Here is a 15,585-nt window from a genome sequence, read left to right as displayed (position 1 = left end):
CAGCCTCAATTCCCCCAGCAGCATGACTTCCTGCTTACCGATCGTTTTGAATGTATGCAGGTACGAATGCCGGTAAACGTTTGGTAAATAAATGACAGATCACCTGATTTTAAGGAATGGATAAAGGCTGAGTTCCACTCCACTTTTCAGCACATGAGATTATCTGTTTTGGATTCTTTTTCCCAGGCTAAAACCTCTTGTCCTGATCCTCTACCTAGGGACTGGCACCTGGAGGAACCCAAATCTCCGGAAGAAGGGAAGCTTTCTGAAGTGACCTATTTCTTTCCTGTAGAGGAGGTGAACAAGCTGGTTATTGCAGTGAGAGCCGCTCTGGACTTGGTCTGTTTTCACTTTAAGCTGTTCCTCTCCTGTTTTTTCAAGGTTCTTTTAAGAAGCCTAAGGCCTTTCCAGTCCATGAAACCTTAAAATCTATTATTGACCACTGGAAAGCTCTAGAAACTATCTCCAGAAGAGTTTCCAGATTGTTTCCTTTCCCAGATGATTTCCCTGAGCTCTGTTTTGCTCCCAAAATAGATGCTCCAGTGGCCAGGGCCACCAGAATATCTGCTATTCCCTTGGAAGATTCCTCTCATTTTCCAGATCCCATGGACAGGAAGGCTGAAGGGGCAGCTAAGAGGACTTTTGAGGCCTCAGCAGCTATTTTCAAACCAAGCATTGCGGCTGCTTAAGTGGCCAGAGCTATCTGTTTGTGGCTCCAACAAATTGATGATATCCTGGGTAGTGCAGGCGTAGATATTCTCCGTGGCATTTTGGATATGAACAGTGCGGCTTCGTTTTTCTGCGATTCAGCTATGGAATCCGTCCGTATGGGTGCTAGGGCCTCTGCCCTATCAGTGGTCTCTAGAAGAGCTCTATGGCTCAAGTCCCGATCAGAAGACTCAACTTCCGAGCACCATTTGTGTGGGATCGCCTTCTCTTGGAAAGATTTGTTCGGGAAAGAACTAAAAGTTCTGTTGGAAAAAGCTACTGGTGACAAGCATTTTTTGCCGAAACTGCTCTAATATCTTGAGACACCTGGACTCTGGGAATCATTTGCATAGGTCTGGAGCTTGTCAGCACTCCTCCTTATGACAGCGGTCCCCAACCTTTTTGGCACCAGGGCCCAGTTTGGTGGACCGGTGGTTGGGGACCCCTGGTTTATGATATCAACGCCCCTTCTGAATCTTATCCAAGATTTTGGAAATAGGTGTGTATTCCTTTGCCTTCGGGTCAAATAGAGAGAGGTATTTACTTCCACCTCTTTGTTGTTCCCAAATCTTCAGGAGGTTTAAGACCGATTATAGATCTCAAGTTTCTCAACTGTTTTGTGGCTTACAGAAAATTCAGGATGGAGTCAATCAGATCCATCATAAAGCTTCTTTTCAAGGGCGATTTTCTAGCTACTGTCTATCTTCAAGGTGCCTATCTTCATGTTCCCATCAGACAGTCGCAAAGTTCCTTCGGGTAGCTTTCCCTTCCACAAAAGGGGTTCTTCACTTCCAGTTCAAGGCCCTTCCTTTTTGGTTTTGCTTCTGCACCAAGAATTTTCACCAAACTGCTGTCAGGAGTTGTTGCTTTCCTGAGGAAGGAAGGCATCAAAGTGGTCCCTTATTCAGACGACTGGCAGCAAGCTCTCCAGATCTTCTAACTCAGCAGATTTACAGGATTTTGGATGAAATTATCAATTTCCTTCCTGGGATTGATCCTGGACACCTCCTGTTGGAAGACTTTCCTGCCGGGAGACAAAGTTCAAAATATAACCAGCCTCACCACTTGATTCTATCCAGATGTCTCTCCATTCTTAGGCTCGTCATGTGTCTTCTGAGAATAATGGTGTCTACAAGGCCTGCCCTGGCATGGACTCTAATTTATATCTGTTCTCCACAGAATTTCATCCTGGGGACATGTTATCGGTCCATTCCGGCGCTCTCAAGGAAGTATTCCAGCCAGTGTTCACTTTCCCGCAGACGGTGGTTTCAAGTGAAAAGACTGAGTACATGGAGAGTCCAGTATCGCTCACCTTTTCGCTGTGTTCCTGCATGGAAAGGAGAACATCACAGCGGAGTTCCTCAGCAGAATGTCTGTTCTTCAAGGCGAATTTCTTCCCTGTCGTCAGCAGGCCACCCCTTAGCTCTGGATGCCTTTTCTCAGACTGGGTTACATCTCTCTTCCTCTCATCACCAGGGTTTTTGGGAAGATGCCAGGTTATCCTGGTAGCTCCCAATTGGCCCAGAGTTGATATGTCTGTCCGTAGAGCATCCAAAAAAGCTGAAAATCAAGCCGGTTCTGCTCCATCAAGGGCCTGTGCTCCACCTGAACCCCGCTTACTTCAAATTGTCAGTGTGGCTCCTGAGAGGCAGAAATTGATCCAGGCTGGTCTTTCCGAAGAGTTGGCTGATACCCTGATGAAGTGCCGAAAGCAGGTTACCAATCTCCGGTATAAGATCCGGAAATCCTTCTGCTCCTGGTTTTCTAGCAGAACTTCAGTGGGATAATGTCTCTATTAGCAGCATCTTACATTTCCTCCAAGCAGATTTTCGTAAACATAGGTCATGTCAAATTTATTTAATTGCATCCTACGAAGAAGTAAGTAAAAGTGTAGATCAGGGTGTTGCAGTGGATGTAATCTACTTGGATTTTGCCAAGGCTTTTGACACGGTTCCGCACAATTGGTTAGTCAAACTGAAAGAAATTGGTCTAGATGCAAATTCTTGTTCTTGGGTTGAACATTGGCTTAGAGATAGAGTACAGAGTTGTCATAAATGGTAAATCTTCAAGTTAGACAAAAGTGATAAGTGCTATCGAATGTCATATGGTCATACCAAGGTAGAACTTTTTGATAGAAACTCAACTCGTCGTGTTTAGAGGAGAAAGGATGCTGAGTTGCATCCAAAGAACACCATACCTATGGTGAAGCATTGGGGCTGTTTTTCTGCAAAGGGACCAGGACCTTGTAAAGGAAAGAATGAATGGGGCCATGTATCGTGAGATTTTGAGTGAAAACCTCCTTCTATCAGCAAGGGCATTGAAAATGAAACGTGGCTGGGTCTTTCAGCATGACAATGATCCCAAACACACCGCCCGGACAACGAAGGAGTGGCTTTGTAAGAAGCATGTCAAGGTCCTGGAGTGCCAGTCTCCAGATCTCAACCCCATAGAAAACCTTTGGAGGGAGTTGAAAGTCCGTGTTGCCCAGCAACAGCCCCAAAACATCACTGCTCTAGAGGAGATCTGTATGGAGGAATGGTCCAAAATACCAGCAACAGTGTGTGAAGACTTACAGAAAACGTTTGACCTCTGTCATTGCCAACAAAGGGTATATAGCAAAGTATTGATATGAACTTTTGTTATTGACCAAATACTTATTTTCCACCATCATTTGCAAATTCTTTAAAAATCAGACAATGTGATTTATGGACTTTGTTGTCTCATTCTGTCTCTCATAGTTGAAGTGTACCTATGGTGAAAATTACAGGACTCTCTCATCTTTGTAAGTGGGAGAACTTGCACAATTGGTGGCTGACTAAATACTTTTTTGCCCCACTGTAGCTCTGGCACTGAAAACCCCTTGAACTGAAGGATTTAACAAAAGCGCAACATGAATCGTGGTGTGTAGCCAGAAAGTTTAGAAGCAGAGCTAGGGAGGGAAGAGCAAAAAAGTTACTCTACCCTGTCTCCAGAGATGAGTATACCTCCCTCTTATGTGGAAAGGATTTAACAAAATTTAAAATCTGTTTTTGTTTGATTTAATAGCGGCAATAAATATCTGATTGTTCTTGCCTTCCGACCTATTTTGCCATTATTGCATTATTGGCAACAAAGTACCTCAACTCTGTGGTACATGGTTCGTTTCCCCATCCTGTTTCACATTTCATTAACCCCTTCATGACAGGCTGATTTTTTTTTTTTGTATCCTTCGTGACAATAGCTGTTAACATTCCTGCGCTGCTCGTGTTTAACTGTAATTTTCTTCTTTCCTGTTTACTGAACCCACACAAGTGATATATATATTTTATTTTTTTTAGGACAAGAAGGGCTTTCTTTAGATGACATTGTTTTGATTGTATCATATAATTTACTATTAAAAAAAAAAAAAAAAAAAAAAATGACTTCTAACTTTTAGTTGAAAAATCTTTTACTCATCTATAAAAGGTAATGGAAAAAAAACCTGCTAAATAGATTCTACTATTCGTCCTGAGTTTAGAAATAGCCAATGGTTTTTTTTTCTGCAGGTTATGGGGCAATAAGTACAGGTAGCGGTTTGCTATTTCAAAACCATTTTTTCCAAATCTGGTAATTCTTCCCCCCATGTTCCATTTCGGGCATCTATGAAGCCGGCCAATGCAATTTACCCCATCAAATCAATATTTTTGAAAACTAGACACCCCAGGGTATTTCAAATGCTAGTATTTTAACTCTTTCCATGCAGCATATCTACCACCAGTCTTTGTCAAACTTTGTGGTAGTCATTTTTTGCAGGTTTTTTTTTTTCCACACACATTTTACTTCAGGTATGAATTAACAGGTTCTGGTATATGTCACTATCATAAAACACCCCAATATGTGTTCAGCAACATCTCCTGAGTACAGAGCTACCTCACATGAATGATTTTGCCTGGCTGTTTGGGGGGGGAAAGGGCCACATTTGGGGCATGCGCATTTTTCAATGTGCCCTATAAAACCATATATCTTTCAAAACTAGACGCCCCAGGGTATCTTAAATGCTGGTATTTTAACTCTTTGCATGCACACATTTTACCACCAGCATTTTTGTAAAGTTTGCAGTAGTATTTTTTTGTGTGTGTTTTTCCCCACACACCTATTTTAGGTATAAATTTATACCTCCTGGTATATGTCGCTGTCACACTAAACAGCAACTATTTTTTCTTTTTACTAATCACACTGTGATTAGAAAGCTGGGCTCCATTGACTTGCATGGTGAATGCAGTACCTGGTCTGGAGACCATATAGCGAACTTTTTCATCTTTATTATTTTACATGGCGGCCACCATCTTGCAGTTGGCGAAATCACTCGCAGTGGGGGCTGTGACCGCTTTGCGGAGCGGTCACAACGCGTCCTGGGGTGAGTGTTTGTTTGGTGTTGCTGAATGCCTCCTGATCGAGGCATTTCAGCAACACCATTGAAGTTTAGGAGGTGATCATTGATCGCCTCCTAAACGCTTTTAAAATGGGCGTCTGCCGCCATACAGTGTATGGCGGATGTTGACGCCCCAGGGAAGGGGCCAGATACAGCCCCTGATGCCGATCACGGTGTTGCTGATTGCATTACAGCAACACCGTTTGCTTTCTGCACCCGTTTAAAGTCATGACGGTCCTGGGCCGTCAATTGTCATTAAGGGGTTAGTGTAGAATATTTATCTCCTTGAGAGATAATATAGAGATAGATAGATATACATAGATATATATATATATATCTATATCTATCTAACAAATACAAAAAGGAAGCACTCACCTAAACTAGCATTAATTATAAGGGGGTGCTGCTGAAAACCAAAATCATACACAATCTCTAAATCAGCGCACACACATCAAATAGATTATAAACTCATATATATATATATATATATATATATATATATATATATATATATATATATATATATATATATATATATATATATATATATATATGAGTTTATAATCTAAGTGAAAAAAGGCCCGATAGTAACCTTCACTGAGGGGTGCTATGAAAGTCAAGAAGATTTACCGTATTGTCCAGATCATAGGCTGCACCCATAAAGTTTGGTGCTATTTTATTTTAAAGAAGAAAATTTGTAAAGAAAAAATGCACATTAGTGGAATTGTAAAACAGCATTTTATCTAATGAACATGAATACATGTATTTTAACTTTTTCAGTATCTCTTATGTAGTTCTTCTTTTGATAGAATGTTATATACAAACAAAATGGTTTTCCAAATTTCTAAGGTCCCCCTTAATTCATATGCCACTCTGCTAACTCCCCATACTTACCTACGGAACTTGCCCCCCCCCCCCCGTGCTCCAGACTCCCTGGTGTCTGGGGGGGGCAGCCGGTGGATGTCTGTGCGCATGGCATCGGCTGCCAGAGAGGAGGATCCAGGTTCCCTGCAGTGCTGCAGGGGATCCTCCTGTCTGGCAGCCGGTGAACGTCTGCGCGATGCTGAATGAAAAAGTAAAAAAAAACCCTTTATGGCGTCCAAAACTGCATGTCCTGGGCATCGGGTGATATGAATTGCGGATTCCCGATTATAGGACGCACCCCCACATTAAAGACTTAAGTTAGGGGGGGAAATCCCAAGGGCTGCCCCTATCCTCTGGAATGCCCTCCCCCGGCCTATACGTCTTTCTTCCTGCCTTTTATTCCTTCAAAAAATCCCTCAAGACCCACTTCTTTAACCCCTTAATGACAATTGATGGTCGGGGCACGTCACCCGAAAACAAAGGGTTAACGTCAATTGACGTGCCAGGACCGTCATGATTTCAAACGGCGTCCGAGGCATTCGGCAACACCGCCATCGGCACTAGGGGTCGTGTCTGGCCCCTCCCCGGGGGCATCAATGTCCGCCATACATTGTATGGCGGCGGACGCCCGTTTTATAAGTGTTTAGGAGGCAATCAACGATCACCTCCTAAACTTCAATGGTGTTGCTGAAATGCCTCTATCAAGAGGCATTCAGCGACACTAAACACTTACCCCACGACGGGCTGTGACTGCTCCGGAAAGCGACCTGTAAAAAAACAAAAAACAATGAAGTTGAAAAAGTTCGTTAGACGGTCTCCAGACCCTATAGAGAACTCTGGCTCCACATGCAGGTTGAATACAGGTACTGCATTGAACCATGCAAGTCAATGGAGCCCAACCTTCTAATCAGTGTGATTAGTAAAAATACATTAAAAAATAAAAAAATAGTTTAAAAAAAACAGTAAAATGTAAAAATAATTTCCCACTGATGTCACCATCAGGGGAACCTTCAAGTTCCAAAAAATTTAAAAAAAAATAAATATTTTTGTGAGCAGGTCCTAAAATTAGCACATTAGCTTAAAACAATTCTTGCATGGAAGGAGTTAAAATACTGGCATATTAAATGCCCATGGGGTGTCTACTTTTAAAAAATGTATGATTTGATGGGGTAAATTGAATTGGCCCGGTTCAACAATGTCCCAGTTAACACTGGGGGGAGAAGGATGGCCACACATCTAATTTCCTATTAGAAAAACGCACACGTCCCAAATGTGGCCTTTTAGTTCCCCAAAAACCTGACAAACCCATGGATGTGGGGTATAACTGTACTCAGGAGATGTTGCTGAACACACATTGGGGTGTCGTGTGACAGCGACATATACCAGGAACTATAAATTCATACATAAAGTAGGTGTGCGGGGAAAAATACACACAAAAATATATGGTTTTACTTGGCACACTGAAATGGCCCTGCTCAAAGATGTACCAAATAGGGCATGGGCAGTGGATCACCAAATGCCAAAGTTCAACACTGGAAAATGTGCATGCCCCAAATGTGGCCCTTTTGCCCCCAAAAAGCCAGGCAAAATCATTCATATGAGGTATCACTGCACTCGGATGTATCGCTGTACTCACTGTACTTATTGCCCCATAACGCAGGGCTCGACAAATCCTAGACACCTAGGTGTTTGTCAGCCTGCTACATCCCCCCCAAAAATGCCCCCGCTTCGCCACAATCGTGTGATTGCGAGGGTGCTGCTGCTGTCTGCCCAGGTGTCTGGGCAGACCAGCACAGCCACTCCGAGCCTGTGATCACTCCCACGGAGTGATTCTGTAGGCTGAAAACACGATTGCCGGCAAACCAGCCATTGCGTTTTTAAGCTGCCAGACAGCTTCAGGGAAGGGGGTTGTGTGTTGATTGGGTCTCCACACAAGTTTGGGGACCTGACGCAACATCCCCCTGCTGCCTGATCGCTCCATGAGAGCAAAAGTGCAGTGTTAACCCCTTCAATGCCGCGATCGTGGTATTTTAGGGGTTAATTCCCGTTTTGTACAGGGCTCTGCTGGTGGTGGTCTGCCTGGAAGCCCAGGCAGACCAGCAACAGCAAAAATGAGCCCCCACAAGCCCTTTGAGACTCCTCCCACCAGACACCGGTCTACCTTCTGTGTCCCAGCTGCCAGAGGCAGCTTCAGGGACTGGTGGAGAGGGTTCTTCGGTCTCCACATGAGTGTGGAGACCAGCCCCAACCCTCCCCTGCTGCCTGATTGCTCCATGAGAGCGACAGTGCAGCGTTAACCCCTTCAATGCCACAATTGACACATTTGTGACATTGCAGGGGTTAACATTTGTCCCCACAAGCTTGTGGGGACTAAATATCAGTCAATGCTGTGCTCCAATGGAACATCGGCATTGAAAGCGTTTAATGTAAATTTTTTTTATCAAAAAAAAAAAAAAAAAAAAGCACTGACCTGAAAGTCCAAGGTGCTTCCAGGTCAAATGCTGTGAGTTTAGTAAGTGGGCTGATGATGTTAGTTTAAAAAAAAATCCTGGCTCCTAACTTTTTTAGCTGGCGCCTAGATTCACAACAAACTTGTCAAGCCCTGTGTTATGTTACATGCTACTTGTTATGTCTTGTCTACCCATTGTACAGTGCAACGGAATTTGGCGCTATATAAAACAAATAATAATAAAAAATTGCAGTCTATAATCGGCCAATACAGTAAATGAAATGGTCTGGCAGTGCCAAAACTAGACAACTATGTGAACAGCTTTACAAGATGGCCTTTTCTATATTTTAGAAACATTTTTATTGATTTTTCCCTTATTTATGTATTTTTATATATCAAGGCTGCCTCCAAATAAGTAAATAGCAATATCTATTTAAAACTTAGTGATGAAATGGTAAGATCTAACAGCAGTGTATGAGTATTATTAACCAGGCTACAATTTAATGTGTGCCAGTTCTGTATATTCTGCCTAATGCAGATGAAAACTAATTTCTCGCGTGCGTCTTGGGCCCAAAATAGTTGACTAGAAAGCCTCCTACTGTTGTGGAAGCACGGTTCTTCACTACAGTATACAAACATTTTCATAGCAAAAGTAATACTTACGATATAATATTGTGATATCTGCCCCCTGAAACCTATTTAACTTGTAAAAGATTATGATCCATGAAAATGAAATATTTTACCCACCTGTCATTTGCTTTCACCTTGAAAAGAAAAAATCTCCTGAGTGTGCAAACTGCTTGAAATTTGTATAGGTCTTTTGAGAAACATTTAGAAACACAATATATATAAAAAATATTTGGCACAAATAATATGCGTAAATATATATAATCAATAGTGGCAAAGAAATGTGAATGTGTTCCAGTATAACAGTGAATTGTTAGTCAGCAAGTAAAAGTAATTAATCTGAAATTATAGTTGTGACTTTGTTTCTCTGTAGGCCATGACTCTAATGGAATATTTAATTAAAACTGGTTCAGAACGTGTGGCACAGCAGTGCAAAGAAAACATATATGCTATACAGACCCTGAAAGATTTCCAGTATGTGGATAGAGATGGAAAAGACCAGGGAGTTAATGTCAGAGAGAAGGCGAAACAATTGGTCTCTTTACTGAAGGATGATGAGAGGCTAAAAGAAGAGAGAGCACATGCCCTTAAGACCAAGGAAAAACTGGCTCAGACATCAACATGTAAGATTATATTTTAATGATTTAAGTATGTTCAACTGTTATCTTTTATTAGGACTTTGGAAAACCTCAAGCACCAAGAAAGTTTTTGGTTTTTTTTTAATGCTTTTTGTGTGCGATCAAACTACCAAAAACTTGCTTTAGTGTTTGGGGTAGTGAATAGTAAAGGTTTTTCTGCTTATATGGCTCATGGGGTGGGGGGGGAGTGTTATTTCAGGTAAAAATTCATCATTTGTTTGATCCCTAGCGAAAAGTGCTATTATGAAGCATTTTGTCTTCCTCTCGAATTCATGGAAGAGAGGGACAGGGATTAACACTGAGAATGGCATTGCTCGTTTTGGTACGTGCGGTTACCTCTCTGAGCAATGATATGGAGAATTACTGGGGGTTTGTGTTTGTTTTTTTTGCCAGTTCCCCAGGCAGCAAGAAGTACCATCCTCTGCAAATATTGCCAGAGTTGACGAGCATATGATTCAGCTTTAAACGGATATAATTTAGAATGTCTGTGTTCGTAGCTGGCATCTTAATTTCCTTTTATTAGTTTTGTTGACAATATCGGAACCTTTTTACATTTCTCATATTTTTATGTATGTACCTGTGCTAAAATTGTGATTCTTAAGTAGTGAAAGAGAACTGGATAACCCAAAATAAATTTAGGGTTCAAAAGATAATGTCAAATATTTATAAATGATAAATACTTCCCTTTGTTTACAGCTGCCACCTTAGAAACAACCCTATCCAAAAAGTTGTAAAGCACAAACCCAAGATCTATTCAGGGGCGCTCATGTAAAACAGAAAACACAAGAACAACAATAATAGTGTAGACTGTAGCTACAAACGGACCAATACGTTATAATACACATGACTCTAAGATACTTTCTATCTGGATGCCATTCCCCCCCTCCCCTTTCTACCTCCTAATGTGGTGGTTGCTTTTCATCACTGTTGCTAGAATTGGAGTGGTGTAATAACGCAATATATTGTTTATGAGGAAAGCTGATGTCCCCGTGAGGACAAGGGTTAAACTCCGACCAAGGAGGGCGTCGCCACGAAGAGGAAAGCAGACGAACCACAGCATACCAGAGAAGGATGTAGTAGTGAAGGGAGAAGGCAATGAGGGTAAACATATAGAAAAGATCGCGGGCGTCATTGCGTCACCGGGGAACGACGCATGGGCGCCATTATGTCATCAAAGAGCAACCTAAATGGATGTAAATGAAGGAGAAAACCGGCACACACAGCAACCAAAGGAAGGACCTTTTTTACCTCCTGAGGAAGCGCAATACGGCGAAACGAGGAAAGAATATACTTTTATTCAGACTTTATATACATGCATTTTAGATCCATTTTTTAAAATTAGGTATCAAGTATATTTAAATTATCTAAATAATCTAAATTGGCTAGTCCCATAATAAATTGATCTATATACAGTTATTTATTGCTATAGCACTTTATTTTGATATACACTCTGACCAAAAACACCCCAATTTTCGGTTGGTAAATTGTATACCCTCAGACCCCGTTCCTATGGATGTCACTGAAAGAAGGCAGAGGAACCGGAATGAGACACACACACATCCCGGGCACCGTGGAGTCTCCCAAACCATTCCCATGCTCATTGCGCACATAATTTTTATGTGCGGTGGATCTTGTGAGTTTCAGCTATTTATTTATACTATACGCACCAGAAAGAATATACCACACCATTGGTCTCGTTTTTTCTCTTTTTGTTGCAATACCTAGATATGGGAGATACTGAGAAGGGCATGAATATTTAGGCACTATTATAAGTGCAATATACACCACACATTGGTCCGTTTGTAGCTACAGTCTACACTATTGTTCTTGTGTTTTGTTTTGTTTTGGGTTTTTTTACATGAGCACCCCTGAATAGATCTTGGGTTTCTACAATTGTTAAGCACAGCAAATCTACAACAGGATGGCTGAAAGGAAAATAATCAAGGTGCTACAATGGCCCAAAGTCCACACCTTAACCTGATTGAAAAGCTGCGGCAGGACCATAAGAGGGCTGTGCATAAACAAATGCCTGCAAGCCTCAATGAACTGAGTCAATGTTGTAAAGAGTAGACCAAAATTCCTCCATAACTGTGTGAGATAATAAAAGAAAATAAAATACACAATAATGCTCACTTAACTGCTTCTGCATTGAGAAGCATTGAGTCTTCTGCATTGAGTCTGCATTGCAGTAGACTATTTTAAGTAGGAGTTAAAAAGAAACAGGAGTTCCCTTGGAGGAGTACAAGTTGTGGAAAAAGCTTATATTTAGTAGAATTTAATTACTCAGTCATCTGTTTTGGGTGTGGGTTTTTTTTTTTCTTCTGTGTGCTGCAGCTCAGTTAATTGATGGAGTGGTTACCTAGTTTCACCTGTGTGGGTTTATATAAAGCCCCAACTAACTCACAGAGCTTGCTCACTTGAGTTGCTTCTGCATTTTGATGTAGGCTATTCTAAGTAGGTGTTAAAAAGAAACGAGTTGAAACGAGAAAAAGGGGTTACACAAGGTACACAGATATTGTTATATATTTATTTGACTGTTTTTGTTGAGCTCTAGTTCTGTAATTTTAACTGTATTTTTGATGGGTGTTTTTGTTTAACCCCTTCAGTCCCCTATAGACGTACCGGGACGTCCAAAAAACACCCATTAAGAAACCCCTATGGACGTACCGGTACGTCTAGCCCTTCCAGATCAGGCTGGCTTTCTGCTGCCCGATCTCCTGTCACAGCTTCCGGCGCAAAGCCGGAATACTGTTACAGATAGAAATGCCCGATCGGGCTTTCCCTTCCAGGTCACGTCACTACTGACGTGACCTGGAAGTTCACAGGAGGACAGGGTATCCCTGCAGGGTCTGTCTAGACCCTGCTGGGCTACCCGATCGGTAAACTGTTACAGATCTATGCCCGATCGTGCGATCAGGTATTCCTCCGGTCTGTCATTAGCCCTGGGGGATTGCCCCACACCCAGGGCATTCCCCCAGTGTCACACATCCGGCAGTAACGCCACACCGCTGTGATGACGACTGCTGTGATGACGACCTCTGTGATGACCAATCACAGCGATCGTGTGACAGTTACTGCAGATGCTCTGCCTCTCTCCTCCGTCTGAGAGAGAGAGAGAGAGACAGAGCATTGTGCAGAGCTGCAGCCAAAAAAAATAAATAAAAATCATTACATAACCACCCAAATACCTGTCTTACCCTAAATTAACCCTTTCCTCCCCACGATCTTTAAAAAAAAAATTAAAAACTTACAAACCCCCCCCCCAAAAAAAAAATTTGGGTTTAGTTTGGTGGGTGCCCTGTAATGTCCAGAAAACCACAAAAAAACTAGGCATGTGGGATATTTCCGTAATCAGGAGAGGCGGCTGAACACTTTAGGCTGGATCTCTGCCATAACGTATACCATGTGCAAAATTATCCTAAGCAACACAGATGTGTTGGCGAAAAAAGCGCATGAGATTATTGCTACGGCTGACTTTGGCAGTGATTGATGGCCAAATGGCTGCATGGAAAATGTCCAAATGCTCCTGGTGAAATACTCTGGTAGACTGCTTTCCAAAAATGTATACTTTTATGGGAACATGTTCTTCTGTGGGACTGCTAAGCTGCTTCATAGATAGCATTGGCTTAGCACACACCGTGACCCAGTATGCCGGCACGTTACAACTTATGCCCTGTAATGTCCAGAAAACCACAAAAAACTAGGCATGTGGGGTATTTACGTAATCAGGAGAGGCGACTGAACACTTTAGGCTGGATTTCTCTGCTGTAACACATACCCTGTGCCAAAAATCCTCAGCAACACAGAAGTGTTGGTGAAAAAAGTGCAGGAAATTAGAGCAACGGCTGACTTTGGCAGTGATTGGCGGCCAAATGGTTGCATGAAAATTGTCCAAATGCTCTTGATGAGATACTCTGGGTTGTCTTCTTTACAGAAATATATACTTTTATGGGGTATTTATAATTAGGGGGTGCTAAACAGGCCCAAATGACACAGGTCTACTAAACCAAAATGTGAAAATTTCACGTTTGGAATCTATAACGCGCATGGTCCCGTTTGTGCCCTGTAAAGTCCAGAAAACCACAAAAAAACTAGGCAATTTAGGATAGATTTCCCTGCCGTAACACATACCCTGTACAAAAAATCCTAAGAATGCTACAAAATACTAAGACGCGTTGGTGAAAAAAGCGCATGAACTAATTTCTGTGGCCACCTTTGACTGATTGGTGGTCAAATACCTGCATGTAGAGTGCCCAAATACCCCTGATAGGATAGCCTGGATTGTCTGCTTTACATAAATATACCTTTTTGTGGGTGTTTTTGTTTTATTTGTTTAAAATGAGAGTTGCAGTCCCATCATACCTAATGTAAAAATTTAACGGCTTTGTATAAAGTAATGTACACCTTATAGTGTGTTGCCTATATGTGCTGGGAAAGTATGGAAAATCTATATAAATTAGGTATTTCTGAAATCAGGACACCTGAATTGATAAATCTGGATGGAATTTTCTGTCACTTTACCTAATTTTGTCAGGATTCAGAGGGAAAATGTAAAAAAAACTTTTTTTTCAAATTTTTGCTAGTTTTTACTAAATTTCTAATTCTAAATTTTCAGCTAACCATCCAACTATGGTATCAAAAGAAAGCTCTATCTCTCCTTGAAAAAAACAATATATAGTTTACATGGGTATAGGGCTGCAACAACTAATCGATAATGAAAAACGAATTTCATTATCGATTAGTTGAATAGATTTTTATCGATTTATAAAATGAGGGTTTTTTCAGAGCAAACGCTCTGGAAAAACACCCCCCATTATATAATCCGTTTCAGTGACTCACAGCAGCAGCTCCTACTTACCAGTCCCTCCCTGTAATCACTGCGACAACTGGCCCAGCCCCTTCCTTCTCCAGAACCACATGGCTGTGACACTCATCTAACTGTAAGTATAAAATTAATATTTGGGCTGCTAAAAGTTAGGGGAGGTGGGGGTTAATTTAGAGTAAGTTATGGTTAATGGGGTGTTTAGGGTTAATTTAGGGGCAGCTATGGTTAATGGGGTGTTTGGGGTTAATTAGACGCAGTTGTGGTTAATGGTGTGTTTAGGGTTCATCTAGGGGCTGTTGTGGTTGATGGGGTCTTTATGGTTAATTTAGGGGATGCTGTGGTTGATGGGGTGTTTAGGGTTAATTTAGGGGTAGTTGTGGTTAATGAGATGTTTAGGGTTAATTTAGGGTAGTTGTGGTTGATGGAGTATGTAGGGGTAGTTATGGTTAATGGGGTGTTTAGGGTTAATTTAATGATGAGGACTGAGGGTTAATTTAATTTAATAAAGTCAACTTAAGGTGCAGTTATAGTTAAAGGGGGGGGCAAACTAAGGGGAATCTAAATCCTGGGGGCAGTGAAGATTAACCCAGCACTTATTTATAAAAGTATGGTATCTGTGTGATGCTAATGGATCTGTAACTCTGAGGGCACTATGAGATCTGGGGTATAAGGCATATCTCGGGAGGACGGAGTGACATATCTGGGGGTATTAGTCAGGTTTCAGCGTAAGTGAAGGGCAGTAACGGAGACTGTCTGTGCGATGCAGACCCCCACCGGCTGACAGAGAATCATCCTCTCTGTCAGCCGGTGGGGGTCTGCATCGCACAGACAGCCTCCGTTACTGTCCTTCACTTACGCTGAGGCTTCTATGAAGCTGCAGTGAAAGTGCCTGTCAGTAACGGAGCCGGGTAGAGAGGCAGAGTGGTGTATGGGAGGGAGGAGGAGTCAGAGGGGTGTATGGGAGCCACCCTCCCATACACCACTCTGGCTCCTCCCCCTCCCATACGCCACTCTGCCTCTCTACCCGGCTCCCTGGTGTCTTGTGAACCTCCGTTGCTGACAGGAGGCAGAGTGGAGTATGGGA

General features: G+C 42.0%; 1 protein-coding gene across 1 annotated transcript in view; it reads left to right on the top strand.

Annotated features, from left to right (window-relative positions):
- The window catches only part of LOC149286353 (epsin-1-like), a 114,894-nt gene that overhangs the window by 7,949 nt on the left and 91,360 nt on the right, over positions 1–15,585 (top strand). Inside the window, exon 2 of the mRNA XM_089494216.1 lies at positions 9,412–9,661. Within this exon, the coding sequence (XP_089350342.1) occupies positions 9,412–9,661 (250 nt within the window). The remainder of the gene's footprint in view (positions 1–9,411; positions 9,662–15,585) is intronic.

This window comes from Sceloporus occidentalis, unplaced genomic scaffold (assembly GCF_023333645.1).
Source record: "Sceloporus occidentalis isolate IW3139 unplaced genomic scaffold, rSceOcc1.0.p SCAF_70, whole genome shotgun sequence".
NCBI lineage: Eukaryota > Metazoa > Chordata > Lepidosauria > Squamata > Phrynosomatidae > Sceloporus > Sceloporus occidentalis.
This window is presented reverse-complemented; position numbering and strand designations above follow the sequence as displayed.